General features: G+C 42.7%; 2 protein-coding genes across 11 annotated transcripts in view; one reads left to right on the top strand and one right to left on the bottom strand.

Moving 5' to 3' along the window:
• Positions 1 to 448: 448 nt before the first annotated feature.
• On the bottom strand, positions 449 to 11,015 carry KIF20A (kinesin family member 20A). Its single transcript, XM_049649265.1, has 19 exons — positions 10,768 to 11,015; positions 10,136 to 10,321; positions 8,915 to 9,004; positions 8,692 to 8,811; positions 7,742 to 7,880; positions 7,439 to 7,626; positions 7,223 to 7,352; positions 6,846 to 7,040; positions 6,627 to 6,738; positions 6,451 to 6,519; positions 5,665 to 5,808; positions 5,358 to 5,523; positions 5,083 to 5,247; positions 4,852 to 4,991; positions 3,060 to 3,162; positions 2,563 to 2,761; positions 2,233 to 2,324; positions 1,870 to 2,007; positions 449 to 994 (listed from the first exon to the last, which is right to left on the bottom strand). The coding sequence occupies exons 2-19, from the start codon at positions 10,298 to 10,300 to the stop codon at positions 677 to 679; spliced, it is 2,673 nt and encodes an 890-aa protein (XP_049505222.1). The 5' UTR covers positions 10,301 to 10,321; positions 10,768 to 11,015; the 3' UTR covers positions 449 to 676.
• A 188-nt stretch (positions 11,016 to 11,203) lies between these two features.
• Positions 11,204 to 16,817, top strand: part of BRD8 (bromodomain containing 8) — a 31,025-nt gene continuing 25,411 nt past the window's right edge. For 7 of the 10 annotated variants that reach the window (XM_049649261.1, XM_049649260.1, XM_049649256.1 and 4 more), the window contains exons 1-2: positions 11,208 to 11,363; positions 12,307 to 12,403. In XM_049649261.1, coding sequence (XP_049505218.1) covers positions 11,345 to 11,363; positions 12,307 to 12,403 — 116 coding nt within the window. In that variant the 5' untranslated portion in view covers positions 11,208 to 11,344. Of the gene's footprint in view, positions 11,368 to 12,306; positions 12,404 to 16,817 lie in introns of all 10 variants that reach the window. The other 3 variants (XM_049649257.1, XM_049649259.1, XM_049649258.1) reach the window with 3 other exon arrangements.

Here is a 16,817-nt window from a genome sequence, read left to right as displayed (position 1 = left end):
GTTCCTTTCAGCCTTCACCTGTTTAGACAAGGCAAAGGGAGTCATTCTTGCTGTGCTCTTGGAGGGTTTCAGGCCTGTGCATGTGTATTCAGTAGGAGGTAATATATGCTATGCTTGTAATGTCTGCTGTAATGAATTTGAACTGTAGATACCATGGATTATTCTGAGCTCAGGGCCCAGCCTTCCTTTATTGTTTCCAGAACAAGTTTGTTACCCATTCACCAACTAAAGTCTGACACTTCATTTTATATTAAGGAAGGTTTAGAATATCTAATGTCCCTTGAATTCATTTTTTACCAAGCTTTCTTAGCTGTACACTAGTTACACGTCTCCACTGCCATTCCTGTGCAAGGTTCCAAAGGGCCTGAATTTTTAATTTTCAAATTTTTTCCCCATTTTACAAGTTCTGTTTTAATGAATTTGTTAAATTTGGAATTCAAACAAAAAATGTGAATATGTTTATTTAATATAACTTTGTGTGTGCATAGAAACCATATAAGTAAAAAAGCAATGAGATTACATAGGTGATTATATTACAAAAGTGAAGAAAATAACTAGTACCTGTATATTGCATTCTGGATACAGTTCCAGGTATGTGGTAAAGCTTAAAAGAGACCTATTTCTCCAGCAGCTGACCCGCCTCAGAGCAACGACTGCCCTCTCCTTCCCCACAGCCTTAGTATTTTTTGCCAAAGGGCCCGGATTTGAGTAAAGGGGAGCGCCGTGAGCGCAGGATCCGCGCATAAGGGCTACAGTCTGTTGAGCTTTGGCAGGTGGGTGTTCTGGGAAGTAAGTTTCGAAGAAATGGTTTCTTCCCTGGGGGCTGTTGGTTTGGTTGCTGGTTTTCCTGGTTGGCACCAAGGCGTTTTTTGGTAGAAGCCTGGCCTTGGAGTTTTAGTACAGTATGATACTGCTCTGCGATGCATGCTGCCTTCTTCCGAAGGTCCAGTTTCACTAGCATCATGTTATTCTGCAGCTCAGCCAGGGTCTGATCCTAGAAAGATGAATAAAGTTACAGTCTGGTGTATTATAGAAACAAAAGGGCAAGGTACTCACCATCTGTTATTAACAACTGTTTTTAAAAAGATTAATTCTTTAAGTTAGTGCTTTTAATGGAATAGAGGGTATTTTCCTTAAGACCCCAACAAATAGCACTGAAGAGGAAGACATTTTTTACCATGAGGTGGCATGAACTCAAATAAGTTTACTTAACCTCTAAGAGCGTTAGTGCCTAGGTATCAAATCAAGATACACAGCTCCTTTTTATTTATTTTTTTTTTAGTTTATTTACTTATTTTTGCTAATCTCTACACCCACTTGGGGTGCCTGGGCGGCTCAGTCCGTTAAGGGTTCAACTTCGTGTCAGGTCATGATCTCACAGTTTGTGGGTTTGAGGCCTACATTGGGCTCTGTGCTGCCGGCTCAGAGCCTGGAGCCTGCTTCAGATTCTGTGTCTCCCTCTCTTTTGCCCCTCCCCTGCTTGCATTCTGTCTCTCAGAAAAATAAACATTAAAAACATTTTTTTTTTAATTAAAAGAATAAACTAAACTGATGACCTCGAGATCAAGAGTCTCATGCTCTACTGCCTGAGCCAGCTAGGCACCCCTTAAAGTCTACACATTTTGGATGAAATACAATACTATTTATTTTCATCAGGTTGTTACAACAGAGAAAACACCTATAAATTACACAGCATAGTGCCTTGTACTTAGTGAATGGTTATTTTTATTTTGCAAAGAAAACAAACTCTCCTCACTCTAAAACCAGCCCCCAAATGTCTGCCTTTCTCATCTGCTTCTCATTCTTTTTTCTCACATATACTCTGGGGTGGGCTGATGTGAGAGAAGGAAATATATAGGGTGCCCTTACCTGTTTGATTAAGATGTCATCACAAGTGGTCAAGGCTTGGCGAAGTTTTCCTGCCCCAGTGCTGTGGCAACAGGCTCTTTCTGCCGACTGGAGAGACTCACCAAGTTTCTGAAGCTCTGTCCGCAGCAGTCTTATATTCTGAAAAAAAACGAGTAGGAACCACACTGGCCAAGACCAACCAGGATAATGATCTGGAGGCACTCAACAGCCATTTGAGAGATGTAAAATTAGAAAGGCTAGTCAGTTAAATGAAGTAGCCACTCTCCAGGACACCACAAAAACCCCCTGGTCCTCATGTAAATCAGACTGGGAAGGAAATTGCTTTATGTAAGAGCCTTGGTAACAGAGAAAGGTATCAGTTACCTTCTGTCCCTCCTCTAATTTCTTGTCCACATCAATGGTGAAGGGCTTGGCTGATGGTGGCGGTTCTAACATTTTCTGATACTTCTGTAGTTCTGAGAGAAGGAAAAAAGAAACTTCAAAATGTAGACTTTCTAGCCTTCGACTTCCCTCTTAACTGAGTTAACAGTAGCTTGCAACAAATATAGAAAGTGAGGCCATGTGCAATCTAGAGTGAGAGGTTAGGGAGATACAGGTGCAAGTGGATGAAAGTATTTTGGAGTTGGAGTCAGAAGGCCCAAGTTTGAAAACCAGTTCTTCTCTGAACCACTCTCATGCTTTGTGACCTCTCACCTTCAGTGGTGGAACGTAGCTCTGCTCTGCACTGTTCCAGTTTAGCTTTAACCTCCTGGAGCTGCTGGCTGGAGGCAGAAGCCGCCAACCTTTGTGACCGCCGAAGGGACAATTCAGACCCTGGTTGTTGATGGGCTATTGGCTGCTGTCTGGCTTCCTGCAAAAGAGCTTCTAGCTCTTCTATTTTCTCATCCCGCTCCTAAGAGGGAAGCAGAGAACACAATTCCATCCACAGTCAGACAAATCCTACAGGAACAGATGGCCAAATGGTGAATAAAACCTTCCCTGACACTTAATGCCTGTTAGCACTTATACCATTTTCTAGGCCAAACAAATCCTTAATCAATTCATAGACTGACACATATATAGTACTAAAGACACTAGAAAAAACTTGAGTTACATATTCCTGCTGTACCAGCATTTATAAAATCTATTTATCTCAGGCAACCCAGTGATGGGAATCAGTAGCTGGCTGGGGCTGGTTCAGGACAACTCACCTGAAGCTCTTCTTGGTAAAAACTTGTCAGTGACTCCTTGAGGATCTTTAGTTTCTCTTCATACATTTCCTCTAACAGTTCCTTTTGGGTGTCCAAATGTTCACTTTCAGAGGAGAAAAATGGATAAAGAAGATGTGATATCCATACACACACATGCATGCACACACTCACACACACAGTATTCCTCAGCTATACAGAATGAAATCTTGCCGTTTACAGTGATATGGATGGACAGAGAAAAGTCTTCGGTTAAGCAAAATCAGATGGGTGCCTGAGTGGCTCAGTTGGTTGAGCATCCGACTGTGGCTCAGGTTGTGATCTCACTTTGTGCATTTGAGCCCTGCAATGGGCTCTGCACTGTTGGTGTGGAGCCTGCTTGGGATTTATGCTCTCTCCTCTCTCTGACCCTCCCCACTCATGTTTTCTCTCTCAAAATAAATAGAAAGACAAAATACCATATGATTTCACTTATATGTTAAATCTAAAAACAAATGAACTTAAAAATACTATTAAACTTAAAATTATTTACTTATTTTTAAACTTAAGACTTTATTCCAGTCTTGTCATTTAAAAAAGTTTTTTTTAACATTTATTTATTATTGAGAGACAGAGAGTGAACAGGGGAGGGGCAGAGAGAGAGGGAGACACACTATCAGAAGCAGGCTCCAAGCTCTGAGCTGTCAGCACAGAGCCCGATGTGGGGCTCGAACCCACAAACTGCAAGATCATGACCTGAGCAGAAGTTGGACGCTTAACTGACTGAGCCACCCAGGTGCCCCCAGTCTTGTCATTTTTTGTTGTTGTTGTTTTGTTTTCTTGGAGAGCACAAACCAGTGAGGGGAGCAGAGGAAAGCAAGTGGGCTCTGTGCTGACAGCCTGACGGCAGCAAGCTGATGTGGGGCTCAAACTCATGAACCGTGAGATCGTGACCTGAGCTAAAGTCAGACGCTCAACCGAGCCATTCAGGTGCCCCTTTTTTAAATTTATTTTTGAGAGAGAGAGATGGTGCAGGTGACTGAGGGGCAGAGAGAGAATCCTACACAGGCTCCATACTGTCAGCATGAGGCCTAAAGCAAGGCTCGAGCTCACCCCATGCAGGTCTCAACTTTAAAACAAAAAACAGACTCTTAAATACAGGGAACAAACTGGAGGGCAGGGGGGTAGGGGAAATGGGTAAAATAGGTAAAAGCAATTTAAAGGTACAAACTTCCAGTTATAAAATAAGTAAGTCACAGAGATGAAAAGTAAAACATAGGGAATACGCTCAATAATATTATAATAATGTATGGTTGACCAATGGGGACTACACTTTCTTTTTTTTAATTTGAGACAGAGAGAGAGAAAGCATGGATGCATGAGTGGGGGACAGAGAGAGAGAGGGAGAGAGGGGGGGGGGGGAGAGAGAGAGAGAGAGAGAGAGAGAGAGAGAGAATCTCAACCAAGCTCTGCGCTGGAACTCACAAACTGTCAGATCATAACCTGAGCCAAAATCAAAAGTCATATGCTTACCTAACTGAGCCACCCAGGTGCCCTAGATGGTGGCTACTATTGTGGTGAGCACTGAATAATGTACAGAAGTGTCAAATCCCTAGGCTGTACATGTGAAACTAATATAACATTGTGTGTCATTTATATTTCAATAATACATTTTTTTAAAAAAGAGAAGATAAGTGAGTGAAGATTCTGAGAAGCAAGCTTGGGAGACAGATCTTGAGGCACAAGATCTATGATAGTTTCTATTTCCCACCCTCTGGTCCTATTGACAGACCAAGAAGAGTCGCTCAGCTGGTACCTGCACCACTGTTCCCGCTGCTGCATCTGCTCCACCATCTCATTGCAAATTTCATCACGAAGCTGAATCTCCAGCTGCAACTTTTCTTGCCGTTCTTTACAGAGCAGTGCTTTCATGGCTTCTACCACTTGTAGGAGCTCCTAGGAGAAACGCAGAGGCGATCAGATGGAAGGCAGCATGGAAAATACATGGCCATAAAGCTGCTACACCAAAGCTTTTTTGCATTCTCACCTCCTTGCCATACGTGGAAATGTCAGCTTCATTTTCAGTGTCCTCATCAAGGCCTGGATCTGTCTTAACTCCTGTCTCTAAGCTGGGAGATGCCCGTAGACTGTGTTCCTTGATGAATGAATGTAGCAATGGGAATCCCAGTTGCACAGGTGGAGCATGCACAAGCTAGGGGTGGGGTGGGAAATCAACTGAATTCATAACTAGTCCCTAGTAGATTCCTTAAATAAAGGTACCAGCCCAAAGTGAGCACAACCATCACACCTACAACTTCTTACCTGGCTGGCAATGGCTGAGAACTTGGCCACATGGAGGGTCTCATCATAGGTAGATGCACAGGGATTCACATTGACAATCATGCAGGAACGGCCTCGGCCTGTGAAGAAGCCTTGGAACACTCGAGTCAACTTGCTGTCACGAAAGGGAACCAGGTTCTGCTTTGACCTAGCAGGGAGAACAGAGCTTTGAGCAGAATTTCAGCCTTTGGTGTAACCCAGCACCATCCCCAGTGGTGACCAGGAAGTCTCTCAGCAAACCGCAGTACTCCAGATCATCCTAGCGCATGGCTTATAATCAGAAGCTCACCGATTCTGCTGGTTTTGGCGCAGGGCAGCAATACAGCGGCCCAGGGTGTGCAAAGAAGTATTAATGTTTCCTGCTTCCTTCAGCCGCTCACCACTCTTCTGATCTTTGCAGCGTTCTGAGCCAGCCAGATCACAGAGTGACAACCTTGAAGAATGGACAGGATCTGACATAAGGACCCCACATGTTATGAGCTTTCCAGCCCTTCATATTGTTTTGGGGAGGGGAGGACCCACCAAGAATCTCTGTACTCAAGAAAGCAGAGCAAGACTCTAACAGAAGTAATTCCTCTGAGGCCCTCCCTTATCCCCTATTTCTATTACCACTTATGACCAAGAAGTCCAAATTTCTTTCTTAATTTTTTTTAATGTTTATTTATTTTTGAAAGACCGAGAGAGACAGAGCACAAGTGGGGGTTGGGGCAGAGAGAGGGAGACATAGAATCTGAAGCAGGCTCCAGTCTCTGAGCTGTCAGCACAGAGCCCGACGTGGGGCTCGAACTCACTAGCAGTGAGATCATGACCTGAGCCGAAGCCACCCAGGCGCCCCTTTTTTTTTTTTTTTTTTTTTTTTAAGATTTATTTATTTTTGAGACAGAGATCACAAGAGGGGGAAGAGCAGAGAGAGAGGGAGACATAGGATCCAAAGGGGGCTCTGAGCTGACAGCAAGCCCAATATGGGGCTCAAACTCACAAACTGTGAGATAATGACCTGAGCCGAAGTCAGATGCTCAACGAACTGAGCCACCCAAGCGCTCCAAAGCCCAAATTTCTAAATGGAAAAACTTACTCGCTGATCTTGGGGATGATATCTCCTTCCCCTTGAAGGTGCAGGATCCGGATTGAGAAGATGCTGTGACTGGAAATGAAGAAAAAAAGAGAAGTTACTGTATATCTTCCATGACTATGTAGAGGACCAATGTTTCCTAGAACACAGTGAAAAGCTGACTCTCACAACCCATTCACCTGCGGCTAGAGTTCTGGTTCAGATGGGTACTGGCAAAGCTCTGGTTTTTACGACCCACTTTGAGCAGCTTCCAGGCCTCCTCAGCATCCTGAACATGAACCCAATTGAGATCTAAAGCAAAGAAGAGAGAGGAATACATAAGATGGGAGCACCTAACTTTTCCTGGTTTCTCCCAAGTCCCCTTTCAGGGTTGTCCCCTGCCTCCCACTTTCCCATACCTTTCACATAGGGATTGCCATTCTGATCCTCACACAGCCGCAGAGTCTGCCTCTTGCGCTGCTGGCTAGGTGGTTCTAACAGGTCATAAAGCAGTTCGTTGTAGATCTCAAAGAAGGAGATCCAGATGGAGAAGCGGATGTCTGCAGGGACACTCACAGGGGCAGTGTCTGGCTGTGCCCATCGGTGACTCATTTCTGGGGAAGAAGCCAATGTACAGGATATCAGCCCTACAGGAGTCCATCTCCCCTATGGTCTGCAGTGGCCTTAGAAGGAGCAACTTGGGTTGCAACCTCTGGTCTTTACCCCTGACAGCTGTTGGGAGCAAGGGAGTGGGTTTCTACTGTTACTTGGCACAGAGCTCAATCATGGTACATACCATCCAGTTGGCTACTGCTTGTCATTTGACTGATGGAGGAGAGCCCAGCAATGCCACTGTCAAAGCTGCTACTGGTACCCATCCGTCCTTCAATGTAGACACTCCTCTTCAAGGAAGTGGACAGCTCCTCCTGGAGGGGCGCAGGAAAAAGATAAGCACAAAACTTTCCAGAGATTTATCCTCTTATCCCCACCTCTGTGAACATCAACACTTCACCTCTTGGAGGCCTCCATTTAGCAGGGCCAGTTTCTTTATCTCCTCCTGTCGAATCTGCTTACTGTCTAGCCAGATGACCTCATTGGAGAATATGGGCTTCAGATCAGGTGTTGCATGAAGTTGGCCTTGGAGGCTATTGAAGATCAGAGCCAGGGACCGGGGTAGGATTCCCCCATCCTTGATGGTACCTGGAAGCATGCGAAAAATGGACAGCTAAGTGCTATTCCCCAATTCAAAGCATCAAAAGGCAAAGAAAACACCATTACAGGCCAATCAGCAATTCTGTGAGGCCTACTAACTCACCTTGAATTGTGTGGGTTTTCCCTGAGTTGGTGACTCCATATGTATAGATGAGCCAGTTCTGCCCTTTGAGTACATCCTTTACCATCTCTTTGACAGTCAGGTTGAAGAAAGATGCCTGTCCCACTTCTGGCCCGAAGATCTAGAGATAGACCCAATTTCTCAGACGCCCATCCCTCATCTGTGTAGAGGCAGAAGCATCCCTTCCTGGGTGACTGCTTCTGGACACTACTTAAGCAACTTCTTCCTACAGTGCTGCCAGCTACTCTACAAGATTAAAAATTAAAACCACTCTCTTCCAGTGCATCTTTCATCCAAATCAACAAATACGTAAGGAATGCTAGCCACTAAGTCTGATGCTGCAAACACAATGGGGTAACACAATGATCACAAGTGTGGGCTTTGGGGATGGGTAGCTCTAGGTGCAAGTCCCAACTCTACCACTGACTGGCTACATGGCTTCCACAACATAACCTTCACTGAGCTATAATATCCTTGTTAGGAAAATAGGGACAATAATAATAATAATAGAAATGTTGGGAATTAATGCACATAAAGTACTTGATGCACCGGTTAGCACATAACAAGAGTCCCCAGAATTGTAGACATGCATATATAAGGAACTCAGAGTCAAGTAAAAAGCTTCCCTTTAAAGAGAGAATAAAGGGGCGCCTGGGTGGCTCGGTCGGTTAAGCCTCCGACTTCAGCTCAGGTCACGATCTCACGGTCCGTGAGTTCGAGTCCCGCGTCGGGCTTTGGGCTGATGGCTCAGAGCCTGGAGCCTGCTTCCGATTCTGTGTCTCCCTCTCTCTCTGTCCCTCCCCCGTTCATGCTCTGTCTCTCTCTGTCTCAAAAACAAATAAACGTTAAAAAAAAAAAAAAAAATTTTTTAAAGAGAGAATAAAGCTGCCTCTACATGTTGGTCCCTTGCTCATAAACCAGTACCTCCATACCTGGGAAAAGGTGAATCTATGTGTGGCTTGTCCAATTCCCCGCTCACTGCTCTTTTGGGCAAAGGAGTCCTTAGGTGCCTGTAGAACAAGGGTCTCCACATTCTCAATACGGACACAATCCTGAGAAGGGGGAAGAAAACAGTTGTCACAGAAGGAAATAATCCTGGGAACCCCTTCTGTTCTGCATCATTACATCTTGAATCCTCCCTCCTCAGAAACTCACCTGATCTTCCTGTCGTTCCAACTCTGAAGGTAACAAGGGCCTGACCCTCAGGTATACTTTCACCTTCTCTGTACTATCCTCAGATGGAACCTGTGGTAGAATTCCAGGCTGGAATCAGCAGTTACTTCCAAACAGATGGGCAAACATAGCATAGTTCCAGAGAATCAGGCTAACACTACCTCCATTTCACCTCAAATGTCTCTGTACAGCTACTCTATAGTTCTATAATCATTTCAATCCACATGTGTTTTTTCACTACTTCATCACCCTTCACTATCTTTAGTATCTTCAAAACCTGGCTTGCCACAATGACATTCTGAATCAGAACTGGTTAACTGGTGTGAAAATCAGCATGTGGTATTTTGGCAAAACACAACAGGTAAGCACCCTGGAAGCAGACACACCTAAATTTGAGTCCCAATTCCATCACTTAGAACAATGACACCTTGAACAAGTTCTTTAGACTCTCTGCCTCTTTTTCCTGATCTGTAGAATGGGGTTAATAGAACCCACCTCATTCATTCAACAAATATTTAGAGATCTGCCTACTATGGCCCCCAAACTTTAATAGGCACTGGTAGTCTGGAGTCAGGGACTTTCTTAAGGCTCCTACTTTCATGAAACTTACTCTATAAAAGAGGAGACTTATCAGTAGAAGTGATCTCAACCAGAGCCACTTTCCTGCCAAGGGACATTGAGGTATGTCAGGGTAAGTTCCTTGGTTGTCACAAGTGGGAAGGAGCTAGTGACATCTAGTGGGTAGAGGCCAGGTACGATGCTAAACATCTTCCAAGGTACAAGACAGCCCCCTGTAACAAATTATCTGGCCACCAATGTCACTAATGCTGCAGCTGAGAAACCCCAGTTTAGCAGAAAGCCTCCATAAATGGAAGCTACAGTTGATATTAAAACCTTACTTAATGGGCAGTATGCTCTTGTGTAAATTAACACATCTAGGCATCACAGTGAAGAAGAGAGAACTATTAGCCTTCTCTCACTGGATTAACTGATATGCACTTGAGAATGTTTGATTTGTGCAATGTAATGTTTCTTCCTATGGACACAAAAATTTACATTTTTTACTTGTCATGATCTTAATTTGGAATTCATCTCCCAGACCCTTAGGATTGTTGGTCTTTGCCCTGAAACTAATTCTGTATGGACAACTAGCAGGCTGAGGATATCACTTTCTGCTGCCAAGCCACTGTCCAAATCCTTTACCTGCTGCTTATCCTCCAGGGAGGTGGAGATGACAGAACAGTCTGTTATCAGGTCCTTGCGTACCACAGACCCTAAATCTGCAGCTGTGGACTCAAACATGGGGGAGACTACAACTTCCTCATCTGACAGCAAGCCGGCTGGCGGAGAAAGGATCCCTTGCGACATGACAGCAGGGGCAGCTTAGGTCTACAAAGAGACAAGAGTGGGTAGGGAGGAGAACCTTAAAGGACACAAGGGGCTGCAAATTCTAGCTAAGAAACAGTTTTCTTGCCCCAGGACACCTTCCTCTTGCTGCTTGAATTGCTACTCCCTTTTCCCTTCAAATGCCAGGAGAGAAGAAGGGGATGAGACGGGTTAATTATGTAATCCAGTCTTAGGCATTTCCGACCGCCAACAGGAATGAACAGATACCTCACTCCAAAAGCAAAATACCCACTCTAATTAGGGTGCCTCACCCACCGGTGTAGAGAAGGTGGTATAATTAGCTTTAGGCTTCTTCTCGAAGCCCACCCCCAGGCCCAAAGGCAGGACAAAAAAAGGGATGGCGGCAGCTTCGCTTTCTGAAAACCTATCCCGGGAGAGCAAGAACTCGTACAGCCAGCCGCTGGACTCCAGGAGACCCGCAAACTCACCAAAGACGGACACTCGCTCCTCCTCCGGTACCGGCTCACTCACACCCTGCAGCCGAACCTGGACTTTCGCAGTCAGAGAGCACAACTCCACCCACGAGGTGCACCTTTGTTACTGATACAATGTTTTAAACTACGCGCTGCGTTCGTTCGGCCAATCAGATAGCGAAGCCTGCAGCTGCCAATCAACGCAAGGAAAGGGGGCGGTGGAGCCTTTTAGACCGTTTGCTCTGGTCTGACCTCTACCCTGCACGTGCGGGTCCGGGTTACCAACTGTCGGAGTTTGGATTTGGGAAAGCCTAGAATTTTTCGCGCTTAACACTTTTCCTTGGATACACGCGTTTCTTTTCTAAGAAACTTAAAGGAAATTCTGAGGCTTCAGAGCCATCGATTTTAGCACATTGCTTCCTAAGATCGCTCAAAAAACCTGGTTTAGGGAGCTTGCTCGTCCTGAAGGTTGGGACTACGCTTCCCAGGAGGCATCGCGTACAAGCGTCGGGACTCTATTTCCCAGAGTTCCCGGGCTTAAGCCCCACCAGGTAGTCCTCCCTGGGAGGGGATTGGAGTCTTCGGGGCCAAGATGGCGACAGGAACGGGTAGTAAGTATGTCCGATGTTTTTGTGTGGAAGGCCTCTTAGACCCGAGAGTAGGCACCACATTTCTGTCACGCGCTTAGGGAACAGGTGCAATGATTTGCTTAAGAACCCAGGGTCTTCAAAGACCTGCGCTCGATCGTACTGTGAAGACCAACGACTAGACGCCCAGAAGCGAAGGGTCTTGTGTTTCAGGGAGGCTGCGGAGATTTGAGAGGAGCAGCTCGGCAAATCTTTGTGTGTTTGGGAGCTCTGCGGGGTGAGAGATAAAGGGGTTCTGGAGTCTTGGGTGTGCAGACGAAGAAATGCCGGTAGCCGTACGGAGTAGCCTGATCTCCAAAAGCCATTCGTTTTCTGACCAACGTTTTTGAGGCCCGTACTCTATCTCCCACAGAAACAGGGTACTTGAACTGTTAGTTTTTTTCGGCCACTAGGGAAACTGCGTTTTCTGCGTCTCAGCCATTTTCCTCTGTTGGATACACTGAAAAGGTCTTTTAGGCCCGACAGCTACTTGGGGGAGGAGGTACTGAGAGAAGTAAACAAGTTTATGCTAAGGAGGAGGCAGGGCACTAGGCTCGGGGTGGAGGAGCGGGTGGCCGCTCGGAATCCTGGGAAGAAGCCTTTGCGTTCAAATTTGAATAAAATAATGTTAAAACTGGGCCTCTCCGGGAAGTGCCTTATCTTACTCCGACCTTCCCCCTTACATTTTTAGAATAAAACGGTAGCCATGTCATTTGAAGAAGTAAAAGTTTTGCCAGATATTCAGTGCAATTCGCATGGAATTGCCAATCGTTCGGTGGTATTTTCTTAGGTGAAAATCAATATTCGGTGATAGTAACACATTTTGTTCTTAGAATCCGGGATGTTTTGCATTAGGCTTTTAGTCGTTACTTTGGGCCTTAGAACTAGTGTCTGGGTGGCTTGTTCTCTAAGACTTTTCTCCTTTTAGAACACAAGCTGCTGAGTACTGGCCCTACAGAGCCATGGTCCATCCGAGAGAAGCTCTGTTTAGCCTCTTCGGTTATGAGGAGTGGAGATCAAAATTGGTAAGGCATCTAAGATGGCTGCTTTCTTGGGTCTTAGAAACTGTTGGGTATTTTTTTATTACACTGGTGCAGTCTTACAGTTAATCATACTAACCTTTAAGCAGTATTTGTTTTTTAACAGCTTTATTGAGATTTAATTCAAATACCATAAAAGTAACCTAGTATATTCACAGAGTTGTGTAATCATCTCCACAGACTAATTTTAGAACGTTTTCATTACTCTTAAAAGCAGTCTCTTATCCCTTCCTTAAGCTGCCACTTGACAGTCTCCTCTCCACCTCCCACACACACCCTCAGGCAAATACCCCGTCTGCTTCCTGTCTCTCTAGATGGCCTATTCTGGAGATTTCATATAAATGAAATTTGAGGAATAGCAGAACTATGTTTTAAAAGGGCCCCATTTTAGGGCGCCTGAGTGGCTCAGTCGGTGAAGCCTCCTACTTTGGCTCAGGTTATGATCTCAGGGTTCGTGAGTTAGAGCCCCAGGTGGGGTTCTGGGCTGAGAGCTCAGAGCTTGGAGCCCGCTTCAGATTTTTTGTCTCCCTCTGTTTGCCCCTCTGCTGCTTGCACGCTGTCTCTTGCATTGTCTCACAAGTAAGTAAACATTTAAAAAAATTTTAAAAATAAAAGGGCCCCATCGTCTTTATATTCCCACAGGCAATGAATTTTCTTTGTATACTTGACAACACTTACTGTGTGTCATGCTAGTGGGTATGAAATGGTATCTCATTGTGGTTTTAATTTGTATATCCCTGATAATTAATGTTGTTGAGCATCTTTTCAGGTGCTTATTGGTCATTTGTCTGTCTTTGGGAAAATGTCTGCTCAGATCCTTTGGATTATCTATATTTTTATTATTGAGCTTTAAGAATTCTGTAAATATTCTGGACACAAATTGCTTGTCAGATAATTTGCAAATTTTTCTTTTGTGTGTTGTCTTTTCATTTTTTTTTTTTTGATTGGTTTAATTTATGGCACAAAAGTTTTTAATTTTGATGTGTCCAATTTATTTTTTCTTGTGTTGCTTATGCTTTTGGTATCATAGCTAAGAGACCATTTACTTCTATGTTTTCAAAGCTAGGTTTATTTTGTTTATGTTTTTATTTAATCTCTCCCCCCATTGTGGGAGGCTCGAGCTCACAACCCTGAGATCAAGAATCGCATGCTCTTCTGACTGAGCCAGCCAGGCATCCCCAAAGCTTTATAGTTTTAGCTCTCTATATATGGGTCTGTGATCCATTTTGAGTAATCTTTCTGTAGGTTGTAAGACGGGGATCTCTTTTACATGTAGATTTGCAGTTGTGTCAGTCTCCAGTCTTTGTTAAAAAGACTGTTCTTTCCCTATTGAAATTGTCTTGGCACTCACTATTTCTTTTTAGAGACCAGAAACTAAGGACTCTGGTTTCCAATCTTTTTTTTTTTTTTTTTTTTTTACTTCTAGGACGTACCAGTTTTTATTTTTAACATTTGCTTGTTTTTCCTCAGAATCAAAAGACGCCTTTTACTTGTCTTAAGCCTGTTAATTATTTAATAAACAAATTTGTGTTTTGTGGCACATCTCTACTATTTTAATTGTTCAAATGAGTCTACAGAGGCACCATTACTGGTTACACTTAACATTTCTGCAGCTTTATATATTTTCCAAATGACTTAAAAAATTTTTTTTAATGTTTATTTATATTTGAGAGAGAGCATGAGCAGGGGAGGGGCAGAGAGAGAGGAAGGAAGACACAGAATCCAAAGCAGGCTCCGAGCTGTCAGCACAGAACCTGATGTGGGGCTCGAACCCATGAACTGTGAGATCATGACCTGAGCCAAAGTTGGACACTTAACCGACTGAGCCACCCAGGTGCCCCTTCAAATAACTTTTTAAAGGTGAAATCTGGATATCCTAGGTAATAGCTGTTTTTAAATCAAATTAAATGGTAAACCCCAAGACAAAATGCATCACACTAGTTTGATAAATCACAAATTAAAAATAGTATAAGAACACTTAAGTAAAACTTTGAAATTTTAAGTTGCATTTCTTTTTTTGGAGGTACTAAATCATAAGTTTCCAAGTTCAGAATGGCACACAGTGTCTTCCATTGCTATACCTCATCTACCAGTGTTAGCATTTTCTTAGAGTTTCATTACTTGTGTTTCTCTGGCATTGATTTTATATACATTAGCAAATACATGTTTTTTTCTCCTTTTTTTTTTTTAATGTTTAATTTTGAAAGGGAGAGTGACAGAGCATGAGTGAGGGATGGGCAGATAGAGAGGGAGACACAGAATCTGAAGTAAGTTCCAGGCTCTGAGCTGTCAGCACAGAGCCCGACATGGGGCTGGAACCCAGGGACGGAGAGATCATGACCTGAGCCGAAGTCAGACACTTAAACTGACTGAGCCATCCAAGCACCCCTCTCCTCCTACTTTGTAAACACAAATGGTTTTATGCTATATATACTGTTCTTTACCTTGCTGTTGCTTGTCTTTTTTTCTGTAACTTAGTGTATGTGAAGCTCTGTCTCGTTCTGTTTTTTCTTAAGTGTCTGTGTAGTATGGTGATAAAGGTAACTGTAATTTATTTACCTGGTATTCTATTGATGGACATTTCATAATACAAATATGACTTTGCATATTTGTATGTAAAATAAAAATAGGATTATTGGGTCAAAGAATATATGATACAGAATTTGATAAATATTTCAAATTGATCTACTCCAATTGTTTCGATTTATATTCCCGTTGGTAATATATCACAATGCTTGTTTTTTGGTTTGATCTTTCACAATATTATAAAAGGTGAGAAATGGTTCTCATATTTTTATATTTTTCATTTACTTTTATGTTGAGTGTGGTTGAATATCTTTGTGTGTTAAAGAGCTGTTTATAGTGCTTTTTTTGTAAGATGCCTTCTTCCATTTTTCTTCTTGATTATTTGTCTTTTCTCATTACTTGGGAGAGGGCTCCTTACATATTAGGGAGATTAGCCATTTGTTTGAGCTATGAGATGCATTTTTTTAAAAACCAGTGTGCCATTGTCTTTTCTTGTAATATTTTTACATTAAGACTTTTAAAATACACTTAGTTTATTAATAATTTTTTTTTTTGACAGGTCCTGGATTTTGTGACCTATTTAGAAAGTTCTTCTCTAGTCTGAGATTATAAAATAATTCTATGATTTTTTCGAGTACTTCCATGGTTAAATTTCTTTTAATGTTAGTTTATTTATTTTGAGAGAGCACAAGAGCACGCATGAACAGGTGCGCAAGAGGAGCAAAGAGAGGGAGAGAGACACTCCCAAGCAGGGATTAACTTAGTCCTTAACTGATGCTTAATTGACAGCCACCCAGGTGCCCCTAGTTAAAATTTTTTTTAACATTTAAATCTTTGGTTCATTTGGGGCTTTTCTTGGTACAAGGTGTAAATTATGTATCGAACTTCATTTTTTGTTGATAGCTATCCATATAACAATATCATAATAGCAATATTATAAAGGAAAAGAGCTGTGTGATACCATTATCTCAACACAAATTGAAAAAAAACTTTTCTTTTTAAAGTTATGTAGTTTTTTAACCATATAGTGTGGAGAATAAGATAGGATATCCATGTATCCAGTACCTGGATTTAATAAATCTTAATAGTTTGTCATATTTTCTTCACATCCTTTTAAAGAAATAAACATAGACACAATTAAAGCCCCTTTACATACCACTGTGATCCCATTCTAGTCGTGTTTTTATTTCTGTCTGTCTTTTTATCTACAACTTTTTAAAAGATTGCTTGATTACATGATAGCCGAAATTTGTCTCATTTTTCACTTAATATTATGTAGTACATATGTTTCTTTTTGCTACATACATTTTATAATTATTTTTATGGTCTATTTTAATGTTTTGTTGAGGTGAAATGCCATAAGTTAAATCCCTTGCAGGCATTTAGGAAAAACTTAACTGTTGTTCTGATCAAGTCCACATCATGCTTTCTTCTTGGTAGTTGCTTTTTTGTTGGATTATTACTATTTTTTTAAAGTTTATTTTGAGAGAGACAGAGTGCGAGTGGGGGAGGGGCAGAGAGGGGGGCCTCTACTGCACTCTACTAGTACAGAGCCTGACATGGGGCTCCAACTCATGGTACTCTGAGAACATGACCTCTAATGTTCATGACTAAGCTGAAACTAAGTCAGAACCACCCAGGCACCCCTGTTAGGTTATTTTTTTATATTGCATTCCTATGAGTTGTATTAATGGATCTAAAGATAACTTTTTTATTAAAAAAAATTTTTTTTTAAGTTTATTCATTTTGACAGAGTGGAAGTGGGGAAGGGCCAAAGAGAAATCCCAAGCAGGCTCCTTACTGTCAGAGCCTGATGCGGGGCTCAAACTCACAAACTGTGGGATCATGACCTGAGCTGAAGTTGTATGTACGC

The sequence above is a fragment of the Panthera uncia genome (assembly GCF_023721935.1).
Source record: "Panthera uncia isolate 11264 chromosome A1 unlocalized genomic scaffold, Puncia_PCG_1.0 HiC_scaffold_17, whole genome shotgun sequence".
In the NCBI taxonomy this organism is placed as follows: Eukaryota; Metazoa; Chordata; class Mammalia; order Carnivora; family Felidae; genus Panthera; species Panthera uncia.
Note: the sequence above shows the minus strand (reverse complement) of the source record. Positions and strands in the feature narration are given on the sequence as shown.

Coding starts and splice junctions, on each gene's coding strand:
- KIF20A (XM_049649265.1), bottom strand. CDS start 10,300: ATGTCGCAAGGGATCCTTTCTCCGCCAGCCGGCTTGCTGTCAGATGAG. Junction 4,992..5,082: donor TTTCCACGTATGGCAAGGAG/GTGAGAATGCAA, acceptor CGTTTCTCCTAG/GAGCTCCTACAAGTGGTAGA. Junction 2,762..3,059: donor TTTACCAAGAAGAGCTTCAG/GTGAGTTGTCCT, acceptor CTTCCCTCTTAG/GAGCGGGATGAGAAAATAGA.